This window comes from Scleropages formosus, chromosome 11 (genome assembly GCF_900964775.1).
Source record: "Scleropages formosus chromosome 11, fSclFor1.1, whole genome shotgun sequence".
NCBI lineage: Eukaryota > Metazoa > Chordata > Actinopteri > Osteoglossiformes > Osteoglossidae > Scleropages > Scleropages formosus.
This window is the reverse complement of record NC_041816.1, coordinates 2,265,830-2,290,160: the sequence shown is the minus strand read 5'-3', so window position 1 is coordinate 2,290,160 and position 24,331 is coordinate 2,265,830. Positions and strand designations below refer to the sequence as shown.

At 43.9% G+C, this 24,331-nt stretch overlaps 2 protein-coding genes across 2 annotated transcripts; one reads left to right on the top strand and one right to left on the bottom strand.

Annotated features, from left to right (window-relative positions):
* The first annotated feature begins 3,802 nt into the window (after positions 1 to 3,802).
* LOC108934693 (L-lactate dehydrogenase A chain) lies at positions 3,803 to 11,460 on the top strand. Its single transcript, XM_018752732.2, has 8 exons — positions 3,803 to 3,941; positions 5,752 to 5,889; positions 6,581 to 6,698; positions 8,311 to 8,484; positions 9,463 to 9,636; positions 9,784 to 9,901; positions 10,301 to 10,424; positions 10,956 to 11,460. The coding sequence occupies exons 2-8, from the start codon at positions 5,761 to 5,763 to the stop codon at positions 11,118 to 11,120; spliced, it is 1,002 nt and encodes a 333-aa protein (XP_018608248.1). The 5' UTR covers positions 3,803 to 3,941; positions 5,752 to 5,760; the 3' UTR covers positions 11,121 to 11,460.
* A 1,252-nt stretch (positions 11,461 to 12,712) lies between these two features.
* On the bottom strand, positions 12,713 to 23,347 carry tsg101b (tumor susceptibility 101b). The gene is made up of 10 exons (XM_018752590.2): positions 22,143 to 23,347; positions 21,937 to 22,024; positions 19,563 to 19,628; positions 18,759 to 18,922; positions 17,951 to 18,077; positions 15,957 to 16,011; positions 15,714 to 15,790; positions 14,535 to 14,737; positions 13,841 to 14,080; positions 12,713 to 13,589 (listed from the first exon to the last, which is right to left on the bottom strand). Exons 1-10 carry the CDS (start codon positions 22,185 to 22,187, stop codon positions 13,500 to 13,502), a joined length of 1,155 nt encoding a protein of 384 aa, XP_018608106.2. The 5' UTR covers positions 22,188 to 23,347; the 3' UTR covers positions 12,713 to 13,499.
* Positions 23,348 to 24,331: the final 984 nt, after the last annotated feature.

The window sequence follows — 24,331 nt, the reverse complement described above, 5'->3', positions numbered from 1 at the left end:
TGCGATGAACCTGGGAAGTTCTAAGGTGGCAGGCATCAGGTCAAAGTCAGTCAAAAGTCCACTTGCTTACCCTAAAACAGTCTTGCAGTTGTTGTGTTGCTAAGATGTATTTCTCCTCTGTCCATTCCAACCTTGCTGTTTTGTCTGCTTTTTATTATCGTGACCCTCCAACACAGCATTTGCCAATCATATTTTAAGTGGCCCTGCAGCCTTCCACACTACCGTCCTCCAGTAAATTGATTTTTACCTTGCAGAAAGCTCCACTCGCAGCTGTGAATAACAACTCTAGAGTCTGACAATGACATTGCAATTACAGGGCCGGGGCGCCACCCAACAGGCAATTTCAGTTTAACAAACAGTTTTCCAAACATGTTTACATTGCTGTATAATAAATGAAGTAAAGAATAAAATATTCATATGTTAGAGGAATCGGTTCAATATTAGCCAATACCAAACAGGATTTTCTGAAGGCAAATTCTGGAATGCTTTTCTAATCCCTTGTATTTTGCATTTAGGTAGATATTTTTTTTTTTTTTTTGGTTATTTCGGTACTTGTCAGGCAGATCTTTGCACAGTCTGGGAGCTTCATTAATCCCCAGAAGGACCACAAAGACACACTAGCATGATCTCCTCAGCCAGTCGAGGAAGGTTAAATATGGGACAGAAAAAAAGAAATCCTCCCAAATCACATCAAAGCTTCCAAAACACACACAGCAGCTTCCCCAGCCCACACCCCCTTCCTGTGAGGCACACGCACACACACGCGCGCGCACACACACACACACACGCACACACACATACACAAACACATCCAGCAAAACAGCATCTGGCAAAAGCAGGGCGAGCTTCTGCACCCTCCCAGCAGACCAGTAGCCTCTCCGTAAATTGCTCGTGGGGTCTGTGATCCCAAATAAATCCCAGACAGAGGGGAGATGCCGGGTCCTTTGGTCAGGAATTTGGGTTAAATCCACACAGCTGCTTGTCGGGTCCATTCGGGTGGACTGTCATTGCTCACGGCCACAAGACATGCTCTGTTTCTCCTCATCTGAATCCTTGCAACAAATCAGGGGCAAAAATGAGTTGGCAGTCATAATTTTAACAAAGGAACATGCAGAAATAGGAAAACTAATAATGCGTTGAGCAAAGCTGTTTTACCCTATTTAGTGCCAGGGTAAAAACGATCAAAAGCAGAATGAGAGCATATTGGAAGTCAAAAAGAACCACTTGATCTTTAGAGATTTTTTTTAAAAAAAATATTTATAAGACAAAAAAAAAAATTATTTGATATAACATTCATCCATCTAGCACTCGCTTCTCTCCAAAGCAGCTTACAGTCAGTCACACCGCTGGGTAGTTTTACTGTAGTAATACAGGATTTGAACCTACGTCCTTGCACACCAAACAGCTCTAACCACTACATTACTGGCTGTTTTACTGTAAGACCTCCCAAACCATCTTACAGCTGGACAAACTGAGGGAACACCATTGTGCTCAATGTGATCTTAAAAGTGCTCAAGGCTTCAAAGCTTACGTACTAAATTTTACGTATATAATGCGTACATTAGAATCACTCATATGTCGGCATGTGTAATAAAGCCTTTTAAAGTGACCTTTGCAGGTGCAAATGATTATTGTGTTCGTGTAGCCTTTATAATGTCACATAGCAGTATCTATTTTAGTGAAAGGCCTTTGCAGAGCGTTGAAGGACTGGTTTAATTTAAAGTAGATGGCTGCAAGGTGGGCGTGGTGGCACAGCGGGCTTGGCTGGGTCCTGCTTGGGCCGCCTTGCGATGGACTGGTATCCCGTCCTGGGTGTGTCTCCTCCCCCTCCAACCTTGCGCCCTGTGTTGGTGGATTAGGCTCCGGTTCGCTGCAACCCCGTTTGGGATGAGCAGTTTCAGCCAATGTGTGTGTGTGTGTGTGTGTGTGTGTGAGACTGCAGTGAGATGTCTTGAAATCCAGTTGTTCATAAAGCCTATCCTGAGAAAGCGACAGCGTAAGTGTTGAATACATTTGTCCTGGTCCACCACCAGGCTCCTGGAATGGCAGAAGAACAGCATACAATGGTTTCGGAGCCACAAATGTCTGGGAATCACAGCCACAGCCTCCTTTCAGGAAAACGCTCCTCAATGACATGACCAGTAGATGGAGCTGCTACTGCAGCTCAGCGAGGGCCGTGTGGGGCACATGCTCCTTTTATTTAAGTCATAGGGGCAAATGGCAAGAACAAAATATTACCCTAGAAGCTTTTACTTTTGCTCGCCATTTTTTATAGCTATTGTCTATAATTTTAGTTTGTAAACCTTTTGTTCGCACATAAACAGGAGCGGTCAACAACAGGTTTAAAAGGCAGTGATGGGAAAATGATTAGGCTACATCAACACACACACACACATTTTCTGAACCTCTTGTCCCATACGGGGTCGCGGGGAACCGGAGCCAACCCGGCAACACAGGGCGTAAGGCCGGAGGGGGAAGGGGACACACCCAGGACGGGACGCCAATCCGTCGCAAGGCACCCCAAGCAGGAATCGAACCCCAGACCCACCAGAGAGCAGGACTGTGGTCCAACCCACTGCGCCACCGCACCCCCCCCAATACATATTTAGTCATTAAATAATAATTTATTTATTAATACATACATACATGAATAAAGTGTGTGGGCTGATAACACTACATTATAGAGTTCATTGGAAGTCGCTTTGTAGATAGATATTAGTAATGTATTTGGAATAAGGTTGGGTTTTAAATTAAAATGTGTCATAAAGGACAGATATTTATTATTTATATTCACTTATGCACTTGCAGATTTCATAAGCAACCAGACGGCAAAATGTAAAGCAGGAGTTTCCATCCATCCATCCATCCATCCATCCATCCATCCATTTTCTTGCCTGTTTGTCCTACAAGGGTCACAGTGGCAATAGGGAGAGCAAAGATGCCCAGACGCCCCTGTTCCTCGCAACATCCTCCAGCTCAACCTGGGGGATCCCCAGCTGCTCCCAGTCCAACTGGGAGAAATAATCCCCGCAGCTGGTCCTGGGCCGACCTCGGGGGTCTCGTCCCAGTTGCCCGAGCCTGGTATACCGCCAAAGGGAGGTGCCCAAGGGAACATCCTTACCAGATGCCCGGACCACCTCAACTGGCTCCTCTCAGTGTGGAGGAGTCAACGTGGAGGAGTTTACCCTGCCCGGAACAGGGTCACCGGGACCTACCCCTGGAGCCAGACCTGAGGGTAGTGCCGGGCAGCCCCCCGGGCAGCCCGCGCAACCCGGCCGGGCTCAGCCCGAAAAGGCAAGGTGGGGGGGAGGGGGGCATGTGGGGCCCACCACCCACAAGGTCCAACATGGGGGTCGGGTGCAATGCCTTTCAGGCAGCAGGAGGGGGCAGAGTGGCGCGTGGCAGAAAAACCGGCTCTTAGCACGTGGAGCGGGAGTTTTACAATGCAATTAAAATCATATTCATAATTTTTTATTGCATGATTTTTTAACTGTACTAACTCTTCGCGGAGACGGTCGGGTCGGGTGCAGATGCGGAGCTTCTCACACCTCTGTTTTCCTTCCTCTGAGAAACTTCGAGCAGCTCGACCTTCTCACGCCGCTTCGCTGCCGATCAGCGCGTTAAAAGAGCGACATCGTGATCGTTGGGAAGATGTGCGGCAATAATCCGAACCGCCGCCGACAGGCGACGTTCCAGCGCTCCGCCCGCAGTGCCAGCGGGAGCGCGCCGCGGGTACGCGCCTCTCCCCATTTACGGTAGGATCATGTGAGCGTTTCCGAGCGTTTAAGGGTGGGGGGCTGCCCGGGAGCCCCACGCATTGCCGCGGGGGATCTCAGCGCGCACGTGTGTGTGCGGGTGGGTGTGTGTGTGAGTGAGTGTGTGTGGACACAGGATCATACACCAGGACACATTCCAGGTGAACTCCGAGCTGAGCACAGCAGGTGAGGGCGCTTCCATAAGCACACACTGGGTATATGATAAATTATGTCTGTACATCATGATGTGTACACTATAAATATATTTCTGTACATGAAAAAATGTCCATGGTAACCTGTGTGAGTCACAGCCCTGTATGAAAATCCTCAGCTATGTATAGTATTGCAACATTAATAATAATAATAATAATAATAATAATAATAATAATAATAATAATAATAATAATAATAATGCTCAAGTGCCTGGGGCTAGAATGCTCATGTCTATTTTTGTCACACGTGTGCATACTGGGACTTAGTGGTGTACAGTATCTCAACAGCAGGCTGGGCAAACCTGTTATGCTCATACATACATGAATCCAATTGTCTTACTAGTATGCAAAAATTTCACCGATGCTGTTTCATGTAGTTTGTAACTCTCCTGTGGATTCTGTCACCGATTACATTTTCACTGATTTACGTGGAGTGATTTAAGGCTGATCGATGTCGCCCTGAAACTGCCACTACCCAAAATGAAAAGGGGCACTTGCATACAATATTTGGAGCGAGCAAAGTGGGCACTAGAGCCGCTCGAGCCTTGGCAGTGTCCGCACCTTGTCTTCTAGCCGTTGTTGTCCTCTTGTTTAAACAGTGATTTCCTGTCGTTAGGTACCGGCGTCCGGCCCGGTCCCAGGTTGATATTGCGTTAAAACTCAGCCCCGACTCCGTCTGTGTTCCGCTCCTCATCCGAACGTCATCTTGAAAGCAGAGGTCCAGCCACCTCTTGTTTCCGTCACTCCCAAACATCTTGTTTTTCCTCCTCTGTGGCGACATCACTCAAAATTTAACAGGATTCCAGATATACAAGCAAATGATCAGAAGTAACTTTTACCTGTCCTTTAAAATGAGCAGTAAAGATCTAAGACCAGCTTGCCTGCACATCAATACATTCATTACAGTCTCTCTCTCCTAAAGGCAGTATGTTGTTTTCCATAACTGTCCGTAACAGTACCGGTTCTTGTTGTACCTGTATTACAAAGAGTAGGCCAGGTCCGGGTTATGGTACCCCGCAGTATTACATGATATGATGATCTTACTGATTTCCTCATTGAACCAAATGGCAAGAAATCCCAAGGCATTCTGTGCAAAAGTGTCTTAGGTAGAAGGTTTTAAAATGCATTATTATTATTACTGTTATTATTATGGGGACACGGTGGCTTTGGCAGGTCTTGCTCTCTGGCAGGTCTGGGGTTCAAGTCCTGCTTGGGGTGCCGTCCCCTGTGGGTCCCCTCCCTCTCCAGCCTTACACCCTGTGTTGCCGGGTTAGGTTCCGGCTTGCTGCAACCCTACTTGGGACAAGTGGTTTCAGACAGTGTGTGTGTTATTATTATTATTATTATTATTATTATTATTATTATTATTGGTAGCCATAGTTTTAATAGTAATAGCAGTACTAGTAATTTGACATTTTAACCATAAATGTTTATATAGCTTTGGGCTCCACTTAATTTGAGATGTATTATTATTATTATTATTATTATTATCATTATTATTATTATTATTTGTAGTAGTAGTAATAGCAGTATATTTAAACTTTTTGCGCACATATAGCTTTGGGCTCCATTAAATTGGCTGGAACAACAGAAGGTGTCAGTCAAGCGAGTCGTATATCTCCAGAAACGCCACCAGGAAGCTGACCTTAAACTGTAAAAGCTAAACTGTACTTGGCGAGCCTGCGGCAGTGAGACATGTGGGTGGTGTGGGGGGGGGGGCACGGCACCCCGGCGTTCCTGTCTCCCTGAGCCTGTCGCCATCGTCGCCCCGTGTGTCCCTGCAGACTGTGGGGATGGCGTCTACGTCGAAGAAACTCATCCAGCACGTGATGAAGGAGGAGCCCATCGGCTCCAGGAACAAGGTGACGGTGGTGGGAGTCGGCATGGTGGGCATGGCCTCCGCCATCAGCATCCTCACGAAGGTGAGGGGGGGGAAAAGGGGGCGAGGGGGGGCGGGAGTGGAAGCCTGCGCTCTTGTTTGCAGCCTTTTCACATTGTACAGCTTCTTGGGAAACCACGTAGGCGGAGGTGGAACCCGTGTCCTGTTGACAAGGGCAAAAGCACCCGGACAGAAATAAGACATGGAGAAGCAAGGACTCCTGTTTTACAGGAAAAAGCACCCAGGAGGGTTAGTCAGATGGGTCCCAGTGACGCTGAGAAATGCCTTCGTCCATTATATATGTTTCTCAGTACGAACAGGATGTCTGGGGACGCAGAGAGGAGCACAGAATCACATGAAGTATTTTAGTCTAAAGCGCCAGCATGAAACAAATACATAACCCGGAACTCTGTAAATGTCGAGTATAAATAGCTGGTAGCCCATGTTTGTTATGTTACCAGTCTAAAAATCTGCACGAAGTACCTTCACACTATGTTCATACTGTTAAAGGTAAAAATCACTGTAACATCTCACATACCTGTATTTAGGAGTGCAGAACGTTACAATTCAAAATGCCCATTGATGAAGATCGTACATGAGACCCCCTGTCTCCCTGTAGACGTAGGACGTGCTGCAGACCAGTCAGTACCGTCTCTCTTCCGCCAGCACGTCCTACGTCCTACGTCCGTGGGGACACGCAACGTCTCATGTATGATCTTCCTCCCGGCGAGCAGGAGCTGGTGGACGAGCTGGCCCTGGTGGACGTGATGGAGGACAAGCTGAAGGGGGAGGCTCTGGACCTGCAGCACGGAGGGCTCTTCTTGCGCACCCCTAAGATCGTGGCTGACAAAGGTCAGCGGTCATGGTCGCCGAGCCACGTTGGGATCGGCATGTCAGAAATGGTTACCTAGATGACAACGTCACATGGACATCACGGGGATGCGAGAATGGGGTGGAGGGGACGTGGTGTCCAGCCGAAGGAGCAGGATGGGTTGGACTCAATTCTCAGTAGGTCTGCGGACGGAAATGCAGCGCAGGTGGTCCTCCTCTTATGATGGGGTTCCTTTCTGATGACCTTGTTAGTCGCAAATCCCCTTATACTGTTTTATTTAAACCATAACGATATATAAACAAATAGGGCATTTCTATATCGTTTCACTAATTTCATGTTACATGTTGCAATATTTTTTTAAAATTTTCTATTCATATTTTTGCAGTTTCCATTCAGTTTTGTTAGATTATGCATACTTTTCGTGTTTGTATTTGATATTTCGCAAAATTTACAAATTTTGGCAAATTTTGGCGCTAGGTTTCAAGCACAGAATATTCCGCTACCTTTTAGGATCTGATGCTTTCTAGACTGTTTTGGTACTTTGGCAGAATCTTCCAATGGCTCTTAAATAGCAACGTAAAACTGACATTCTAGAAGAACTAGTGATATTTTTGTAATCCGCAAACTTTAGCTAAGCGTAATCAGCACAAAAATCAACATGACTGAGAACTTTGAAAAATGTTGTTGCCTCGTGTTATTCGTTATAAAATTCCAGCACCGCCATGAACCTGAAACCGACCAGGACAGGGAATTAGTGAAAGTGAGTTAGTGAGTGAAGTGATTTGTGTTAAAATAATACTAATATGGAGCAGTGATAATATAAACACAGTATAGTATTATCATTGTATTTTCTTATTTTATATTTACATTACATTTACATTTAGCTGATGCTTTTCTCCAAACCGACTTACAGTGTTAAGGTTACAGTTATTACAATTATATTTTAATTCAATTAAATAATTAAAAAAAATTGATTTTAATTTATATTCAATAATATAATTGTAATTATAAATACAATGAAACTGAAAATAATTCAAATTATTTTATTTTTGATTATGCAATTATTTTCCATTTCATCTTTCATTTGCTTTTTTTTTTTTTTTTTTTAGCTGCACCACTCACTCGTTCTCTTCCTGCCCATTGTAGATAAAGAGTTACTTCAGTGGAAGTGCACACTATACCTTCTTTAAATAAAGAATGTTTTTGTAAATAAAACACAGATGCTGACAAACACACTGAATGAGTCAAGAAGAAATGTATTGCCTTGTGGCAGCGCAGCCAACCCACGTTGGCGTACGGCAGACCGAGCAGTTACTGTTAGACGATACGACCAAATATCGGGACTCAAAAATAACATAATAATCTCTGTCTGTTGGTGTACTGCACTGTTGCACTGTTTTCTAAGACATATGTTGCTCTGGAGAAAAGCATATGCTAAACGAATAAATATGATGTAAAAAGGTCGATGGGAAGACCTTTATAAGGTCACGTGGTTGTAGGTCTCATATGCTGTAAATTGAAGATTACTGCACATGAAAGATGTATGTTGCATAGTAACCATTAGATAAAAGCGCTATCGTTGAAAAGAATGTGACCTTCCATCTCATATGGACCACACCCCCCCCCCCACAGACTACAGCGTGACGGCCAACTCCAAGGTGGTGGTGTTGACCGCTGGCGCCCGTCAGCAGGAGGGCGAGAGCCGACTCAACTTAGTGCAGCGCAACGTGAACATCTTCAAGTTCATCATCCCCAACATCGTCAAGTACAGCCCCAACTGCATCATCCTGGTTGTCTCCAACCCCGGTAGGCAAGAGCCATTTCCATTTTCCCAGGCGGAGAGAGATCGAGAAGGAGCCTCTGCATCGCAGTGCACTTCTTCACCCTCGAGCTCTGTTTGAGGCAGCTTAATTTTTTAAATATTTTTGGTGTTCCCATCCAAAGTTAGATGGCCCATTTTGATCATGAAGGAATCGAAAAGCACAGACGATCACCTAATGTTGTGCCGGTCCCATTAGCCAACTTCATTCCTCCCGTTGCTATCACGAGTTCTACACTCTTTTTTGGAATTTATAGTCGATAGACATCATTTACCTGAAACGATACCGGGAGTCCTGAATTTGATATTTAATACTCTGCTCTTTATTACAGTGTGTCAAATAAATTTCCAGTGGTCAGCCACATCAGAGTGAACACATTGAAATGTACAATATTTAAAAAAAAACAGATAAAATTCAATGGAACTAGTGATCATTAATTTTAACTATTTAAATCTATAGAAGATCTCATGAGGCCTTACAGCAATGAGACAAAAGAACCCATATTTATGATAAAAAAAACAGCTGTACTAGGTTTTGCTTGCCCTACATTTAAAATTATGAGACATAAGCATGTTGTGCTTAGTAACATCTCTGGGTGCTTTATATTATGTCATAATATGCAGTGGTGAACACAGAATTTTAACACCCCTGTTTGAAATCGGCCATTCTTTATTTAGCAGTGACATTTTGCTTGATGGGGGCATGGTGGCATGGTGGCACGGTGGTGGGTTGGACCTGGTCCTGCTCTCTGGTGGGTCTGGGGTTCAAGTCCTGCTTGGGGTGCCTTGCGACGGACTGGCGTCTCGTCCTGGGTGTGTCCCCTCCCCCTCCGGCCTTACGCCCTGTGTTGCCGGGTTAGGCTCCGGCTCCCCGTGACCCCATATGGGATAAGTGGTTCTGATGATGATCATGATGATGATTTTGCTTGACATGAGGAATAATTTAACCCCTTGAACGCCCTCAGTGGACATTCTGACCTACGTGGCCTGGAAGCTGAGCGGTTTCCCCAGGCACCGTGTCATCGGCAGCGGTACCAACCTGGATTCTGCCCGCTTCCGTTTCTTGATGGGCGAAAGGCTACAGATTCACCCCTCCAGCTGCCACGGCTGGATCGTTGGGGAGCACGGAGACTCCAGCGGTGAGTCCACCAGTCCACTTTAACCGCTTTGTTAACTTGGTCCAACGTGTTTCAAGGCAGCTTCATAATCTGAACAGGTCCCTACTAATACCTACGCCATGGTCATCTCCATCTGCAGACAAATCATATTTTCCCTCTGCTTCACAGTGCCCGTGTGGAGCGGCGTCAATGTAGCCGGCGTCTCCCTGCAGAAGCTCAACCCAGACATGGGAACAGAGAAGGACAAAGAAGACTGGAAGTCGGTCCATAAGACGGTGGTTGATGGGTGAGCCGTCGTTTCGCTTCGTTCGAACCCTCTCGTGTTAAAAGGCACATAAATATTATCAGAAGGACTAATGTGCATATGGAGCAAAAGAAACATCAAAGTGGTGGATGGTGATCAGTCAATATCTAGCAATTAAACATTATTCAAAGATTATTAGACTAGCTGAAAAAGTACTTTATAGATGAAAAAGATGAAAATGTAGCTTTAGTTTCTGTATGTACACAAGTGTATTTCTGATATTTCCTTATATATCCAGAGCTCATTAGTGCGTTGGAGATGTTTTCCTCTGGAGTTCTTATGGTAGCGATTTTTTAATTAAATAATTTTTGTTTTTTAAATTTATATTTCTGCTGAGGAGGAATGCTGTGGAAGAAAAAAAAAAACGATTTTTTTTCTTAGTGCCTACGAGGTCATTAAACTGAAGGGTTACACATCCTGGGCTATTGGTCTGTCGGTGGCTGACCTGGTGGAGACCATGCTCAAGAACTTGCGTAAGGTGCACCCTGTGTCCACTCTGGTCCAGGTGAGTTCTCACACGCAGCGGCTGAGAGCGTCCCTGTGCCATGCGGAGATTACACCGTCACAGCAAAAATGTCCTGCAGGACTTTTTTACACTGTCTGCTTTATTATAATTAATTCCTGTAGCTGATGCTTTTCTTCTAAGTGACTTGCAGTATTTACCCATTTAGAGAGCTGCACAATTTGTGTTGTATTAAAAATAAAAAACCAATCTAATGCTGAGTAATGCTATAAGAATGTGAGATATTAATATGGTCATTTCAATGTGTACAGTAACACCAGTGGCTAAATTTGCTGTATTCATATCTATTGAAAATTTCACTCTAAAATAAAGTTTTCAAAGCACAAACTAAATAAGTAATTAAATGTTTGTCTGCTCAAGTCCTCATCTTTGCATCGCATAGTTCACATGACATTAATTCTGTCTTAAGTGGGAACCTTGGAGTTTCTCCAACACACACATACACGCACGCACACACACACAGACCTATGGACTGTAGAGATGCACCTTCTGAAGACCTTTCCCCTCCCTCAGGGCATGTACGGTGTGAAGGACGAGGTGTTCCTCAGCCTGCCCTGCGTGCTGGGGAACAGCGGCCTGACGGATGTGGTGCACATGACCCTGCAGCCCGATGAGGAGAAGCAGCTGATGAAGAGCGCCGAGACCCTGTGGGGCGTCCAGAAGGAGCTGACGCTGTGAGCTCGGCTTTAGAACCAAAGAACCTCAACCCTGGCCCTACAATTACTCCTGGGTACCCCCATTTGTTCATCCAAAAGACACCCCTCCTTGTCTGTTCTTTCAACAAGGGGAATTTCTGATCTGCTGTTTTTTATTTCCTATCTTATCAGCTCTTGGGCTTCCATTCATGAGCTCTGGTAATGTTATTCATCAAGGTAAAAGACACATACTGTGCAGACGTATGTATTTTTGATGGTGGCTACACTGCAAAAACTCTCAAGCTGTTAACACACTCATATGCATCTGAATGCCCAGAATGAAGCAATCTGTATATGCAAAATAAAGAAAAAGTCTATCGCTACCTGTTGAAAAAGGACCTATTATTGCAAGAGTCTATATTTTGAATACATCAGATTTGCATCCTATTTGTCTCAATCGTCCGACCTCAACGAGACTGACGCTAGGTTAGATAACACAAAAATGTCACACGTGGGTTGAAAGAAACACGGAAGTCCGGTATAAGTTTGAAAACTTTTTATTAATATAGTAATCATTAGTATTGAAGGTACAGTAAGTTATATAATGAAATTAGTCGTTACTTTCTTTTCATGTCTTATTACTCTTACTTGTGGTTTTTTTTTTGTCTGAATCTTAAAATCTTAAATCAGTGCACTGTCAGCCGTGTCCAATGTAAACGATCAATCTCGCTATTCAATCGTAATCTGTGCGGAGTTTGCATGTTCTCCCTCTGTCTGCGTGGGTTTCCTCCGGGTGCTCTGGTTTCCTCTCACACTCCAAAGACATGCTGTTCAGGTTCACCCATAGTGTGAGTGACAAGAGTATGTGTTCCACTGATGTATGGATGAGTGACCCAATGTAAGTAGTGTATCTAACAGTGTAAGTCACCACGGTGAATAAGGTGTGTGGGCTGATAACACTACCTAGAGTTCATCGGAAGTCGCGTTGGAGAAAAGCGTCTGCTAAATAAATAAATGTAAATGTAAATCTCATCCTTCGTAGCGCTTGGTTTTGCGTGTGTGCCTTGAAGTACAAGACGTCACAGGATAAGCTGGACGTGTGAGATATTCCGGGATGTCAAATAACGGAAGGGCGGTATCTCTGCAGTCGACTTCAAAAACGCAGCAGTGGTGTGCAATCAGCGGGGTCCTGGGGTTTGTACAGGAGTCTTTTCCACCTTGTTTGTCAGTGATCCACGTGGGCTTCTTCAGTACGCAAAGGACATTAAATAATTATTCCTTATTTTATGAATAATTCAGAACACTTTCATTCTACTTCTTCCCCTACCAAATAAACACGAGGAAAGTCATTTTCCTGTCCATGACCATTCCTGTAGCTGGAAACGCTCACCTGGTTCTTAGTTCATCCCACTAAATACATTCAGTCTTTTGCGGTAAGGTTTTCGTCTTAGATCTAGAAGTAATAATTTGGAACCTGAGAAAGCGGCTGATATGCGGTCATCCACATCCAACAAGTCAACACTTTGTGTGCTGGATTATGGGAAACAAGCAACAGCAGCACAGGCAGGGAATTTGATTGCCTTTATTTCTCAATAAATTCTCCAGAACATTTTTAATATAAAGGTCATTCTGCATTAATTCTTTAAAAGGTTACATTTAAATTATAATCATAGCCGTTAATTTACTTCATAAAATTACTATGCGGTAAAAATGATACGTAGTAAAAGTGATTTCTCGGTAACCGTGGTACTAAAACTTAACAGTACGATTACAAATAAAAGTGCAACAGAGGATAAGAAAAGGTTCATACAAAGTGGCTGCTTTTGTAGAAAACTTCATATTGCACTCATCTTCCTTCTCTTTAAAATGTAATGTTAGTATGAAAAATATTTTTAAACTTTGTACACCCAAAGCCATGTTCCAATCACTTCTATATTCAGCAACACCATTAAACACTGATTGGAAAATGATCTGAAGAACATCCTTGCATAGGGATCACATTTACCAAGAATACACTGTATAAATCATACTTCATATTTTAGTTAAGATTCCATCCATGTGTAGAGCCTACCTTTCAGTAAAACCATTTAGAGTCTCCCGAGTTTCATCAGCATATTTTATAACAGCTTATAAGGTTGTGCTTAAGGATAAATTAAAAGCTTTACAATATGACAATGGGTCAAAGACCGATTTTTCTGTTGCCCAGAGCCCTCTTCGTCCGACTCCTTTAATCACATGTTCGTTATCTTGGAACCCACCACCTCATTATGGATGTACCGGTTGTAGACCAGCGACGAAGGCACCAGAGGCCGTACGCATCACGCACTCGCTTCCAGTTCGGCAGAGGGAAGGGAGCGAACAAACGTGTGTGACAACAGTAGTAAATACAGGGGGTCGAGCCGAGCGGGGGGGGGGGGGGGTTTCAGTAGAGGTTGCCGAGGCGGGCGGTCTTCCTGGCCTTCTGCATCAGAGCTCGCAGCTGGAACTGCTTGCGGGACAAGAGTCTCACATGCTGCCAAGAGCGACAACACAGAGCAGTCGTCAAAACAAACACACACACACACACAAGCATGAGAGTTCAGGTAAAGCCTGAAGAATGAGATAAACCACATTTCATGAAATTTGCCTGAAAGCATCAAGCCATTGCAATGAACCCCCAGAACCATTAAATTTATTTTTCTGCCGATGATTTCGTCTGTAGCAGAGCTTAGCTGAAAAGCGGAGCTGGAGAGCGAGGTGGCAGATGTGATAAAGGACAGATACCTTGAGAAAGGATTCCAGATCAATGACCCCACGCCGCACCGCCTCCCCTAGGTAGAAGACAGTGTCCTCGATGGCATTCTCCTCGGCGTACAAGTTGAGGATCTGCTTGTAGAGGGGCGCGGTTGGGACGATGACATCGTCTATGTCTTTGTCCTCCGACTGGCTCTCCGTCTTCTCCAGGATGTTGCTCAACTCCTCGTCCTTCTGCTTCAGCAGCTCGATGTTCTTGTCCACTTCCGCCTTTTGCAGGAAAACGTTAAGAATATCAACGAAAAACAATGCTTACGCTACCGCGGCAACTCAAGGCTTAGAACTCAGATGAAAGTTCACATGTGCCTTCAAGTCAGTTATAGGCCATTCCAAATGTCCTGCAACTCATACTGTGTTGTTAGTTTTCTAAAATGTATTTTTTAGTAAGGTAATACCTATAATATAAAAGTGACTTTTATAAGTAGCTAATCTTAGCGGTCGGTAAAATGCGATTCATATGTCAACAGGGTCACCCTGGACAAATAAATATTAATTCAGAAGTGCATGTGTTGCCGGGTAAGGCTCCAGCTCGCCGCAACCCCGCTCGGGACAAAGAGGTTGTTGACGATGGATGGATGGATGGATGGATGGATGGATGGATGGATGGAATGTTGAACAGCTGAATGAACTGAGCGAGGACAAAGAAAGAGGAGGAACCCCTGACCATCTCCAGGTTCAGCCGAGACAACATCCCCTCCAGCTTCCGGTGGCCTTTCTTCAGGTCATCCTCGGTCCTCATCAGGGCGTCCAGCTCCGCCTGAGCCCGCTCAATCTCCTCCCTCATCCTCCGGCGCACCTTGTCGCTCACTGCCGACACCAGCGAGGCCCGGATGGTGTCTGCATCGATGGTGCCGTCACGGCTTGGACCTGCAGGCAGCGCCGATGTGCGGCAAACGTGAACTGCACTCGCGCACACAACTAACAACACTTAAGAGAAAGCAGTGCAAAGCCGAGAATAATCCAACCCCGGGCCTTTTACCCCACTAATACCACACGACAAAGTGTGCAACGCATGTATGGCCAATTACATACGAAGGCCTATTTTGCTCTTAAAATAGGGCTTAACTAATAGGGAGAACTATAATAGCATTACACGTAAGGCTGGTTCTCTCGGAGCTTTATTAATTCTTTAATAGACTTAAGCCCATTGGTGGGAATAAAGGAGTCGAAGGAGTTGGTGGTACGTTGGGAAATACCGAGAGAAGAAACGGCTCGGCTCCAACAGAGCGCTTAGAGGGACACCCGACTGAGAGTCGACCTCGGTAGCCCCGAGTCAGCACTGTGAATGTCAGGGTTGATCTCAGCAGCGCTCCGCAGCCTCTATAAGGAACCTTATTCAGGCGGCCTAAATATAGAGGCTCGTGGGGCAGGAAGCCACACCCAGGCTCTTTCAAACCCAACACCAAGCGCCCGCTGACCTTTACCACCTGGGCTCCGGTTACAGGCGCGACCCTCCAGCCAGGCTAAGCGCTCTGCAGCAGCCACAATGGTTGCGTTCCAGCCAGAAGGTCAGAGTTGACGGTCACAAAAAGGTCTTAGGAGATCTTTTACAGTACTGCTACTGCCTGCTCCTCTAACGTTGACCTTTAAATCTGCTCTTGGCCGCAATGTGTACAGTGCTGCAAGTGCAGGATTTATTTTCCTTTTAATTCAACACAGCGAGAAAAATGTAATGAAAAGGCAGAAAATCTTGCACTTCTCCGAAACTGCCTTTTAAGAACTACCTCTTCCATATTCAGTTTATTATAGCTCCGGAATTGTCTGCTATACTTATTAATGACCGTTTTCACCAAACGATGTAGTGTTTTTTTCCCCAAAGCCTCCACAAGGCTGGACTACTTACCTGCAGTAGTAACAGGAGTGGGGCCACTTACAACTGGGTATGAGCTCCTCCTGAGGTACGGGCAGCCTGGGTATCCACTGGGAGAAAACCATCAAAGTGTGCTTGCATGAAACGGACCACATCTTCCTGACCGTAAACTATTTTAATACGTACTTGTGCTCTGTCTTTCGTGGTCTCACTGTGCTCGGCACAAACGCCATTTACGGTAAACGTTTCCAGTTACAAACGATCCTGTGATCTTACCCGGGGGACGGCGGGTTGTAAGGGCCGTAGGGGAACACAGCTGGCAGGTAGGAAGCTGAGGGAAAAGTGACAGGTCACAGACAGCACTTACAGGGTCCTCATTACCGAGAAACTGTCACCGGGCACCCCTAGTGTCAAACAGGAGCACTACATAGGACACGGGGCAGCTGGTGGTGTACTGGTTAGAGTTGCTGCCTTTGGCCCCAAAGGTTGCAGGGTCAAGTCTCACCTCCTGCTATAGTATCTCTGAGCGAGGTAGTTGCTCCAGTAAAAAATTATGCAGCTGTCTAAACTGGTAGATAATTCCAAGTTGTTTTAGGAAAAAAAAGCATCTGCTAAATGAATAAGTGTATTTTCAGTACAGAAATCTCTTGAATAAGCAGCCTATTTTTTCTCGAATACCTGCTGATAAAGTGAATTAAAATGAACTCTTAATGACCATTAATATAAGATCTTTGCGTGATCTTTTTTTTCTATCCTCTTACCTGTTCACCCTGTCTCACTAATGTTTCCTCTTTTTATTTTGTTTTATTCTGTTGTTGTCGGGTGGCACAGTGGTGCAGCAGGTAGCGATGGCGCATATAGCTCCTTGGCTGTGGGTTTAAATCAGGCTCTGTCACTGTGGAATTTGCATGTTCCACCTGTGTCTGCGCAAGTTTTTCAGGTGAATTTGCGAGTCTAAATTGCCCTTAGTGTGTGCATGTGTGAGGGAATGAGTGTGTGTTGGCCTTGTGATGGTCTGGTGCCCTGTCCACTTCCAGGATAGGCTCCGGACCACCACAAGCACTAGATTCTGTTCCTTTATTACTGTCATTTTTAAAATGCCGATGTTATAAACTGCTTTATATTTGTATCCCATATATGTTACTTCATTGCAAAGTGCTTTGAGAAGCTGCTTATGCGTGTCTTATATAAACATTATTATTACTGTTACAGTTAATGGGTGGGATAATAAGATTCCTCAGCTGACTATGAGACTATCAGATGTGAAAGAGGGACCATGCCCCGAATATAAAATGTTCTTCATGACCTTGGAAATAAGAAAAAAAGATAATAGAAAATATGTTTATATTACAAAACCTACATCCTACACACCCACCCACACTTATATACGCACATTTAAATTTAAATAAAAATTATTGTGGACACTTTTTGACTTACCCTTGTACAATCACACACGCACACACACACACACACACACACACACACACACACACACTCTTTACACTGTCAACTTTCTCACTTTCTTCACTGATTTTTTTTTAAATCATTAGGGTTATACATAACCTGCTCAAATATATTCAGCCCACAGAGTTCCGTTAACCATTTACATGTATTCATTTAGCAGATGCTTTTCGCCAAAGTGACATACATCTCATTGAAAATACAATGTGTGTATTACACTAGCAGAAAGAGAGACATAGATGCAGATGCGTGATTCTGAAATACAGTTAGTTACTTTCCACCATGTGGACCAATGTACATCACCTGAGTAGCTGCATAAAGGTTTATCCAAATATTGACAATTCATTATCACCTTCCTAATAATAATTTTTTTTATATATATTAACATTTATGTTACATTACAGGAGTAGCTGTGTGAAGGTTTATCCAAAAAATTGACAACTCCTAATTAAAAAAAAATTAAACATTTATATTACAGGAGTAGCTGTGTGAAAGTTTCAGTTGTTCAACAGTTATGAGTTCGAAGTTAGATTTATAACAAAAATTTTTGCATACATAATGTCCTTCCACAAAGAGTATTTCATATGAGGAACACCACCGTATACCCAGTAGATCTTTTTGGGAAATATTAAAAAAAATCAGATTTCTCCTGCTCAATTCCTACAAATAATCTGCTTCTCTAAAATGATGAGACCAGATTAAATCAGAGTAGAATTTATTAGCCTCCAAGAGTGTGGATTACATCCCCTGGTTATGATTTCAACAGCACATGAATGATTGGTGTACGAATGAATGGTGAATGAACTCACAGTTTGAGGGTCCAAATGGGGGGGAAGCCTGGATGGGGTGCTGCGCGGCGGGACGAGAAAACACGGGAGGTTCTTCACCAAACATCATAATCATGACCTGGATCAGTCCAAACAGGTCTGACTTGGGCTGGAGCAAAAGGAACCGGTTTGACAGACAGTAAGCGTGCCGACATGACGCAGCACATCGTACACACTCCGCGTGCTCAACAAGCATTACACTGACATCGTGAATGTTGTTGGATCGGGATACATTAATTTTCAAACATTGTAAAGAAGAAATGCCGAAAAATCTCGGATGCAATGCCCACCCGAGTATAATATGAACCTATGATGTTGAGCCTTGCTATATAACAAAAAAATCTGAACGCCCGAATAATGCGCATTTCCATTATATAAAATACATTTGATTTATAGCATCTATGTTAATAAGCAAAGCTTCTTGTGTAATGTTTTGTCTTTATTTTGCAAGCACGAGAAGAGATTACATCCATTAAAATTAAGGAAATATGTACATTCAAATATGCATTCCTTTTCATCATCCAAATTCGAATATGCATTCCATCTTTCAGTTGTTTACATTTATACATTATCGCAATATAAATATAAATTTAGATGCTGCACTGTTTTTGCCTTAATGTTGTCAGTGACCCACAGCTCATAACATCTGATCATATTTATGGTACGCACCAAGACTTAAAAAGGGTAACAAAATACTTGTTATATCAGAGATTCTACAGTAGGTGAGAGTGATTTGCAAAAGTAAGTAAGGCACTTAATTAAACAGCAGTTGCAAGGATAAGTGACTCACGGGTAACCATTCGTGCAGGTAGGGCAGGTAGATCTTGCCGTTGGCGTCAACGTGCTTCCCTGTTTTGATCACCATGGTACTGGTGGGCTTCACAAAACAGATCGGAGGGGCGTAGGGGTACGTGTCCAACAGCCACAGACAGACGGGAATGTTGTACACCTTTCCTTTGGAGGACGGCAACTGAATTAATAACCCACTAAGGTGACCCGCTGGAACACATTATACACAATGGGCCCAATTATTTGAACACTCATTCATGACTAAACCAAACTACCTGACCTGATTTTCATAAAAGAAAAAAGAAAAGAAAAGAAAAATATATGTTTTTTTTTTATATTTTGCCATTTTTGTCAACTGCTTGTCCATAGGTTCATGATGGCCTGGAACTTTCTGGAGACAGAAGCAGGAGGGAGGACACAGTGGCAGTGAAAGAAAAATATATGTTCTAATTTATAATTCTAATGACAAAACATTCCCAAAGGTGTCCAGAACAAATAAAGAGCTACAGCTACTATTGTGATGGGAGAACCCTTAAACCATGGTTTATTATTATTATTATTATTATTATTATTACTACCCTTTATTTAGCTGATGCCACTGTTCATGGTGACTTACAAATGGTAGCATCAGAACAGTCCTGGTGCATTTTGAACCAGGAGCCTTCGAACTGGAAGGGAACAGTCCTAACTACTGTGTGTGTATGTAAGGTCAGTGTTAGGCTTAAGTGCTCATAAATTCATTTATACCGTATTATAACTGTAATAAATGGGAAATATGGCAGAATTACAAACTCTGATCCTTTACCTTTGTAGCTGACCGGTATGGTTCCAGAGAGGTTCATGAGCTCTTTAGAAGAACCATCATTGAACACTAATGAGCGAAAACAAAATGTTAATGTGAGCAGTAAAAATTAATATACAACTGGGTAAACCAGCAGCAGCTCTCTTCTCTAAATAATCCAGCACCCTGACAGGATAAGAGCATGAATCTCTATTAGTGCCCTGAGTTTCCACACATGGGTCCTCATAAATGTGCTGCTGAACAGTCTCCTACGTGATCCTTCTCCTCCCCGAAGTCCTCAGAGAGTACAGTACCTTTAATGCCTTTAGCCTCTTACATTCCTACCCGATGATGACGAATACACATGACCGATGAACCACCACACGTGCAGCATACAGTCAAAAAGTTAGGAGACTGGCCGCCATGCGGCACCGCAACTGATGGTTTGCAACCACAGCGGCGCCACACCGTGGCCAGTCTTAGAACTTATTGACTGCATCATGTTAAAAACAACATGTAGTGATGGATTCAGTTGTTGTATATCGTGATATATATACATAATGGGTCCCTATAGAGGTGGCATATTGTCTTATATTGTGACATATCATGAAAAATACAGTACATATACACACAATTTGTTATGAGATACGATATATCGTTATATAGTGGTGCTTGAAAGGAGTGAAGCCCTTGTGTCCCTTACTTTTACCACAAAATGGATATTTAATGAGAAGCAGTCTTTCTCATCTGACACAATAGCTGTGCAATGACCAATTTCATATGTTGCTTTAGAGAAAATCATGTGTGTAGTAGAAAAACAGAAGTAGTTCAGGTTCACAAAAAGGTGAAGCCCAAGTTGTATTGGTTAAACCAAGCAGGTAAGTAGAATCAGGTGTGTCAATCATAATTATACATTTATTTTAATATTTTATACAAGAGTAATGACCATCCCTACAGGGTTCAAGCTACACTAAATATGCACAATGTATTCGATACAAAATATTGAGATATACAGTATGTGCAACGTGTCCTAATGGATACAATGCATTGCGATTCACACATAATGTGTGCCGACAGACACTATATATTCTGGCATATCAGGACATACACACGGTTTGTCCCGAGACGAATCCTGAGGTATCTTATGTAGAAATATTGTTGCTATGGACACAAAATATCGTGATATGTGCACAATGCTTTTATCACATACAGCATATGGAAATAAATATGTGCCATATCTCAGATGCCACAGTGAGATATGCACAGCGTTTGCCCTGATATATTCGATATGTTGCGACATATCTCAGTCTGTGTGGAGTTTGCATGTTCTCTCCATGTCTGTGTGGGTTTCCTCTGGGTGCTCTGGTTTCCTCCCACAGTCCTAAGACATGCTGGACTGGTGACTAAAATACCCATAGTGTGTGCGCATAAGTTTTACGCAGCTACTTGTGTGATGGACTTTGGTTCAAACGGTGGAAAGAAACAAACTCTCACTCACACTCACACACACTGCCTGAACCGCTTATCCCATTCAGGGTTGCAGGGAGCCGGAGCCTAACCCAGCAACATAGGGCATAGGGCTGGGACACACCCAGGACGGGACACCAGTCCATCGCAAGGCACCCCAAGCAGGACTTGAACCCCAGACCCACCGGAGAGCAGAACTCAGTCCAACCCACTGCGCCACCGCGCCCCCCCCCCCCCCATGAAACAAACTAACTGTACTTAAGAATGACAGGTCTGCAACTATGTCTCTTTCTCCTAATGTAATGAACACATTGTATTTTCTGTGAGATGTACATTGCTTCAGGGGTGCAGTGGCGCAGTGGTGCAGTGGGTTGGACCGGGTCCTGCTCTCCGGTGGGTCTGGGGTTCGAATCCTGCTTGGGGTGCCTTGCGACGGACTGGCGTCCCGTCCTGGGTGTGTCCCCTCCCCCTCCGGCCTTACGCCCTGTGTTACTGGGTAGGCTCTGGTTCTCCGCAACCCCGTATGGGATGAGCGGTTCAGAAAGTGTGTGTGTGTGTGTGTGTGCGCGCGTGTGTGTGTGTGTGCGTGTGTGTGCGTGCATTGCTTTGGTTCTGCTAAATTAATAAATGTAATGTGTGTGTGTGAGTGACAAAGAGAAAGGTGTGTTTCACTGGTGTATGGATAAGTGACTCATTAGTGTATCAAGCAGGGTAAGTTACCTGGTGGTGATAGGTGTGGGCTGATAGTAACACTGATAGTGCTGACTGTTAATCGCTTTGGAGAAAAGCGTAAATGAATAAACGGGAACATGCAGTAACTGAGTAAGTAACAGGTTAGGTAAGATACACCGTGACCGTGGTACACAAGCAGGCGTGCTGCGGTAAATACTGTACTCTGTAAGTCTGTACATCGCGATCCGAGTCTTCTCACCGTAAGCGTCCCGGAGAGGCCTGAGCTCCGCGTACCGGGAGATCACACCGCTGACGTCATGGACCGTGAGGTCCTTGTATTTATAGGCCTGGAAAGGGGCGCTTGGGTTCATTACGAGCGCAGATCGTGATCATCGACATCATCATCACGACGTTCGTTTTTCAGGTAGAACTGGCTGGGACAAAATTGCGGGAGAAGCGCCTCACCTTGGAAAGCATCTTCTTCAGCACGGCTTCCTTGACGGCGGCCATCGCTTGGTCCCGGCTGCTTCAGGAAAGTGGTTAAGGTTCCCGACAAGCACGAGCGCTGATCTCACTAAGTTAACAAACTAGTCTGGCACCGGCTGAGCGCGCGGGGCGACGCGGGATCCGCGCAGGTACTTGAGCTGAGAAGAGACAATGATACAATGTAACGCGGCTACTGCGGCGCGCGCTAGTACTGTACCTTAACTGTAAGAAAAGAGGTTCAGCTTCAAGTTGTCCTTCCTGGGAGAAGAAGAAGGTGAAGGAATACGCTGGTGGAACCAGGAAGGGCCACGTGAACGCGCTTCCTTATTGTTAAGAAACGCGCGCTCTCGACAGGCTCGCGCCAGCCAGGGAAACCGCATGGAAAAGAAACAGAGTATTTTTTATTGCTGTTTATTACTGTTAAATCATTATTACTTAGTTTGTTTCTTCACTGCCTCGCAGTGTTAGACGCACTTAAACCGCCCTGTATTTTACTGTAGTAATTAAGGTTAATGACCATAATGAAGCGTACACAGCAATAGGAGCTCGGGGCTTCAGCTTATAAATCAGTTTTAGAGCCGTTTTTATAGCTGGAAAAGTGTCTTATTGCTGTCATGTCAGGAGGACAGACAGTGTTTACAGCTGTCACTTTGCAGCCTGAAGGTTCTTGGCTCGAATCCCACACCTGCTGTAGCACCCTCCATTAAGGTATAACCCTGAGTTGATACAGGAAGAGGATGCTGCCGTATATTAAATGGACAAGTGAATCTGATTTCATCTTTCATATTAGATATCTGAGTCTCAGGTTGTTGACTCTACTCTATTACAGTGGTTGCTGTGTGGAGCAAGTTGCCAGTGATCAACAGGGGGCGCTACAGCCATAGACCGAGATCCTTAGAGTTCAAACAGTGGGCTGTATTGCACTTTAATGACTTGACATTGTAACTACTTTAATTTTTTTTTTTTTCCCCACTGGAATTCTCAGTCTGCGTTTAAGGAAACTTTATAAGAAATATTGGAATAGTTGTCTGACAGCAGGTTCCATTAAATGACAGGTGTGAAAACTTCTACAATTTAATGAAATGAATCAACCAATCATATTTATGCAGGTTTAATGATAAGGAGGAAATAGCTACTGATGGAGAAGGCCATACTATCCTTTACTGGCATTAGAAAATGTTTAATCCAATGAAAACTACTGCGACGTTTCTATATAAACTTTTCCACGAAGATCGGGTGTTCTTAGGTTTTCACTACATTTGCTTAGTGCCTGGTAGTACCTCCACAAAACAGAGATAATCTATCTCTCCTTAAGACAGCAAACTCTGTAATATGATATATTCCAAAAATACTTGTTGAAAAAAACCCATTACTCACATAGAATAAACAAGTGACAAAATTGAACTGTTCTCATTTTTTTTTTTTTTTGTTTCATATCACAGACTCACATTAAGCAATTTGTTATTTTAAAAGTGGATTTTAAACACAAGCATAGACCAGGGTTTTCCAGAGAGGAATGTGATACTCTTCATTATATGACTGTTACCGATTCAGTGAATTGACAGCTCAGAAATATGGTGTAGAAATCACTGCAGCGATAAAATGTAATCCTTAGACATAAAGACTTTGAACTTCATCACACAAAAAACATGATCCATCTCACTCAGATTTTACTTTCCTGCTAAGTCTTTGACAGATAGAATTCTGTATTTTGTAACTGTTAAAGAGGCTGGTTGGACCAAACTTGCACGCACACACACACACACACACAGAGACAAGAGTGGGTTTTGCTGGACAAGCACTGGGAAACACTGGCCTGGACCATTTTGAATCACATCTCAGAAATGCACTAAATCAGAGTCACTTACAGAGCAGTGCAAGAAAGGCATTAACATGTGGTTGGTTAATCACATTTAGTAAGATCATGAGGTCCGGTGTTGGAAACTGAGGTAAACGTAGTGGCGAAGGAGACAAAGGGACATACACTCAGTCAATTCACAGGTTTGGGTCCATCATTACAGTGTCCATACAGATGTGTGTGGTTGAAGGGAAAAATCCCTGCATGCCGAGGTGGGCTATGTGTTCAGTAGGGTATACACAAAAACTGATCACCGATATACAAAAAAGCCCCATCGATGCCAGCTACGGAATATTAAGACATAATGGAT

What these genes read in the sequence shown, in the direction of transcription:
- tsg101b (XM_018752590.2), bottom strand. Translation starts at nt 22,187, where the DNA reads ATGGCCGCCGTCAAGGAAGCCGTGCTGAAGAAGATGCTTTCCAAG. An exon ending in TACAACCCGCCGTCCCCCGG is followed by an intron (nt 15,791 to 15,956) that starts GTAAGATCACAG and finishes GTTTTCTCCCAG; the next exon opens with TGGATACCCAGGCTGCCCGT. An exon ending in CTCGGCTGAACCTGGAGATG is followed by an intron (nt 14,081 to 14,534) that starts GTCAGGGGTTCC and finishes TTCCTGCAAAAG; the next exon opens with GCGGAAGTGGACAAGAACAT.
- LOC108934693 (XM_018752732.2), top strand. Translation starts at nt 5,761, where the DNA reads ATGGCGTCTACGTCGAAGAAACTCATCCAGCACGTGATGAAGGAGGAG. An exon ending in TAAGATCGTGGCTGACAAAG is followed by an intron (nt 6,699 to 8,310) that starts GTCAGCGGTCAT and finishes CCCCCCCCACAG; the next exon opens with ACTACAGCGTGACGGCCAAC. An exon ending in CCTGGTTGTCTCCAACCCCG is followed by an intron (nt 8,485 to 9,462) that starts GTAGGCAAGAGC and finishes GAACGCCCTCAG; the next exon opens with TGGACATTCTGACCTACGTG.